The sequence below is a fragment of the Cornus florida genome, unplaced genomic scaffold, assembly GCF_030987335.1.
Source record: "Cornus florida cultivar Cherokee Brave unplaced genomic scaffold, ASM3098733v1 CherokeeBrave_3.0.0_Hap2_Chr11, whole genome shotgun sequence".
Lineage (NCBI taxonomy): Eukaryota > Viridiplantae > Streptophyta > Magnoliopsida > Cornales > Cornaceae > Cornus > Cornus florida.
This window is the reverse complement of record NW_026775581.1, coordinates 129,407,705-129,411,223: the sequence shown is the minus strand read 5'-3', so window position 1 is coordinate 129,411,223 and position 3,519 is coordinate 129,407,705. Positions and strand designations below refer to the sequence as shown.

General features: G+C 34.1%; 1 protein-coding gene across 1 annotated transcript; it reads right to left on the bottom strand.

The window, feature by feature from the left end:
• Positions 1 to 1,360: 1,360 nt before the first annotated feature.
• Positions 1,361 to 3,049, bottom strand: LOC132284520 (HMG1/2-like protein). The gene is made up of 8 exons (XM_059786629.1): positions 2,892 to 3,049; positions 2,751 to 2,805; positions 2,489 to 2,581; positions 2,319 to 2,376; positions 2,167 to 2,211; positions 1,963 to 2,043; positions 1,765 to 1,839; positions 1,361 to 1,661 (listed from the first exon to the last, which is right to left on the bottom strand). Exons 2-8 carry the CDS (start codon positions 2,795 to 2,797, stop codon positions 1,641 to 1,643), a joined length of 420 nt encoding a protein of 139 aa, XP_059642612.1. The 5' UTR covers positions 2,798 to 2,805; positions 2,892 to 3,049; the 3' UTR covers positions 1,361 to 1,640.
• Positions 3,050 to 3,519: the final 470 nt, after the last annotated feature.

Genomic DNA, 3,519 nt, shown 5'->3' with positions numbered 1-3,519 from the left:
CGATTAACTTATTTACTTAACCGAGTTAGGGTTAAATTAACCCATGTAATTCATTTACATCCGTTTAACTCGACATGCCATAATCATGTATATAACTTATGTAATAATGTAATAAGTTACATGTTTAAACTTAATTATTATAGACAATTAAAGTCGTTCCTATCTTATGATTTTTTTTTTTTTTTGAATATTTGGGTTAATTGTGGCAAAAAAAATTTCTTCTAATATTTATTATTTGATTAAATACTAAATATTTCATTTTGTTAAACAAATTATTAAACGAGTAACCCTTTAATAAACCAGTAGGGTTAGCATTGAAAGTCCGGATCATGTTTGAATTTACCTATTTAATAAAATATCTTTACACACGACGACAAATTGCCACCGCAAGCTGTCAATAAAACCAAAGCCTTCATTTTAGTAAATTAGGATAGCTTTCAAAGCAAGACCAGATTCTTATACAGTTATTCAAAAAAAGCGAATCATCAACGTATTGTAACAGAGTCCCTGGAATAGCATATCAACAAAGGCCTAAAGCTACAAGGGCTCGTGTTTTCTTCAAAACTCTCTTATGCCACTATCTCTGTGCAGTCAAATGCTTAGGCTATTTAGTAGAGGAAGCCACCATCACCATTCTCATAATAAGTTACAAATGCTCAACACCAATTAAGGGAATGCTCGGTTCAATCTCATGACAATAAGTAATCAATAAACAAAGATTCCGGCATAAGCATCACAAAACTTCCCTAATTCCTATCTATCATCATCACCAAGGGATCCTAAGAAAAACTTACTAGGTATTCTTTTCTAATATTTCCATGAGTATGAAACTTACATAGTATATCATTTTCAAATTTTCTAAAGAGAAGCTTCTAACTTCATTTAGAGAGGAAGTATCAACCAAGATGACACACCGAAACAAAGGGATACATACAACCAAGACCACTGGTTGAACTTCATATCCCTTCCTCCAGCCTCAAATGGGTTCATTAGAATCAGAACACAGGGCTAACCTCACTAAAATTGCAGTCCGAGCCAGCCTCCACTCAATGAGTTTCACCATGAAACAAGTATACCAAAAAAGGAATCGAACAAAGCTCCCCCGTGCACTCACAGGTAGGGCGGGAACAATTCATCACCAAGGAACTTTTGTATCCAGAAACTTTAAAGCTTTGGACCTCACCTAAAGGGGAGCCAAACAAGACTCCCTAAAGGGGTGCCTTATATTCGAATAGAGTATCCCTGCTCCTAATATATACTATTATTCAATTGCTACCAAAATTTGAGAAGTTTCCACCTCAAGGATTGAAAGGAAGTATCAACAACAACAGCAAAAAGTAAAAAAAATAAAAAAAAATGGTGACAAGAAAGAAAAACACATATATTTCAACAAGTAAACATTGAACATTAATTAATAATTAGTAACATCAACGATTGTAATACTGCATATAGCCCATATGAGCTTCGGAAAGCTCCTGAAACTACTTTCATTCTACCCTACGGCTTCTTTTTCTTTTTCTTTTCCTTTTTCTTTTTAAATTAAAACATTTATCAAGATGGACTAATCCGAAATGGCTGACCATCGAATTCTTGAAATCCTTCACAACTTGGTACAACTTATTACATGGATCACCTTTCCTTTAATCATCATCCTCGTCTTCCTGCAAATAATAAAAATAAAAAATGCACATATAAATCTCTTGATAACAGTATTAATATAAACAATTTTTTTTTGAAGTAATTAATTTTCAAATTTATATGAACCTCTCCACTCTCATCTTCCTCATCCTCATCGTCCTGCACTTCGGACTTTGACTTCTCAGACTCTTCTTCCTCAGCCTACCATTGAAATTCAACCATCATTGCAACAGCCAATAAATGAACAAATATTTAATATATATATATATATATATATAAAAGATAAAATAGGAAAAATAGCAATGGTCATGGGAAAATGTATACAAGTTTCTTATTGTAAGCCAGGATGTTTTTGTTGTAGTCAGTCTTCCTTTTCTCTGCCTTCGCCAAATAAGGAGCTTTATCCTGATTTTGTGGAAAAAATATATATAACAATAAAAGCAATAAAATGAATATATCCCTCTGATTAAGTAACAATTATGGATAAAAAAGACAATAAATTATTATATTTTTCATGAATTTACTCACAGCTTCGGAGAAAGATTTCCATTTGTCTCCACCAGCTTTACCAACCTGATTAATAATTGCCAAAATTATTATCTAATAATTACATAAAATTAAATCACAAGGAAACTAAACCTAAAGCAAATTCGATGATCTCGAGGTTGAAAAATACTTACAGCGGCCACAGATTTGTTGTTTGGATGCTTTTCTTTGTACTGCTTCCTAAAGTCTTCCCTGGATTCATCCAAAACAATCAAAATAGTCAACTATAAACAGATTAAACAAGACCTAATTTTGAAAATACTGATCTTTCTATGTTCTTCAGATAAAATATATATATATATACATGAAGACGAAGAAGGCACTCGGAGGCCTCTTTGGCTTGTTAGGATCCTTTGCAGGCTTCGCCTTCTTGGCCTGTCCCTTCTTCACGGTGAGCCTAACAACAAATTATCAAAAAAGTGATAAGAACAATTTTAATCTTCATCAATTCACATCAACAAACAATCAGGTAGATATATATATATAGAGAGAGAGAGAGATCAAACAACTGAAACACAGTAAAACTCAACAGATTCTCAAAATGAAAGCTAGTCAACGAAACTTACTTGGTATCAGTTCTTTTTGTTTCGGTCTTCGATCTACCACCTTTCATGGCGAAACCTGAGGAAAAAACGACGAAAATCGGTGAGAATCGTTGGGAATCGATGAAACTCGGAGTGAGTTGGCGCCGCAGAGAAGTGAGTTACCAGTAAGGATAGGGTTTTGGTCCTTTGGAGATAAGGATACACGCAAGAGAGAGAGTGAGAGAGAGCAAGACAGAGAGAGAGAGAGAGAGAGTGTGTGTGTGTGTGTGTGTGTGTGTGAGGGCTTTGGGCTTTTAGTGAAGCGTACTAGCGTTGTGTGTGGGTGAGGTATGTGTGTGTTATTGTGCGGAGGCGAAAAAGAGAGAAATATGAAGGGTCTGGAAATTAAAAATTGAATCACCAACGAATTGAAGTCCGGGTTTGGGCGGGATTTCAAAATTCTTTCATCTCAAACTATTCCCTCTATGTTTTTTTTGGTTCTATCTTGCTCTTGTGATTTCTTCTCTGTCTCTTATCAAGCATCAACCCATCTAACCTTCAAATTAGGAGAATTTTAAAAAAATCTACACTTTTAAATTTGCATTGACAAAACTCAGTTTTGATCTTTAACTCACACGTAATTATTTTGTAAACTTAGGAATCGCAACCTGGTAGATTCATGGTGAGATGTTTCATTTCTAACCAGTTGGATTTACGGTGAGTGGTTCCATTTTTAACAAACCAACTTAAAAGTTATGTTTGGTATAGTGAAAAATAAAAGAAATGATAAATTAGCTCGGAGATAAAATAA

Coding starts and splice junctions, on each gene's coding strand:
- LOC132284520 (XM_059786629.1), bottom strand. CDS start 2,797: ATGAAAGGTGGTAGATCGAAGACCGAAACAAAAAGAACTGATACCAA. Junction 2,377..2,488: donor AGTGCCTTCTTCGTCTTCAT/GTATATATATAT, acceptor GGATGAATCCAG/GGAAGACTTTAGGAAGCAGT. Junction 1,840..1,962: donor TGGCTTACAATAAGAAACTT/GTATACATTTTC, acceptor TTTCAATGGTAG/GCTGAGGAAGAAGAGTCTGA.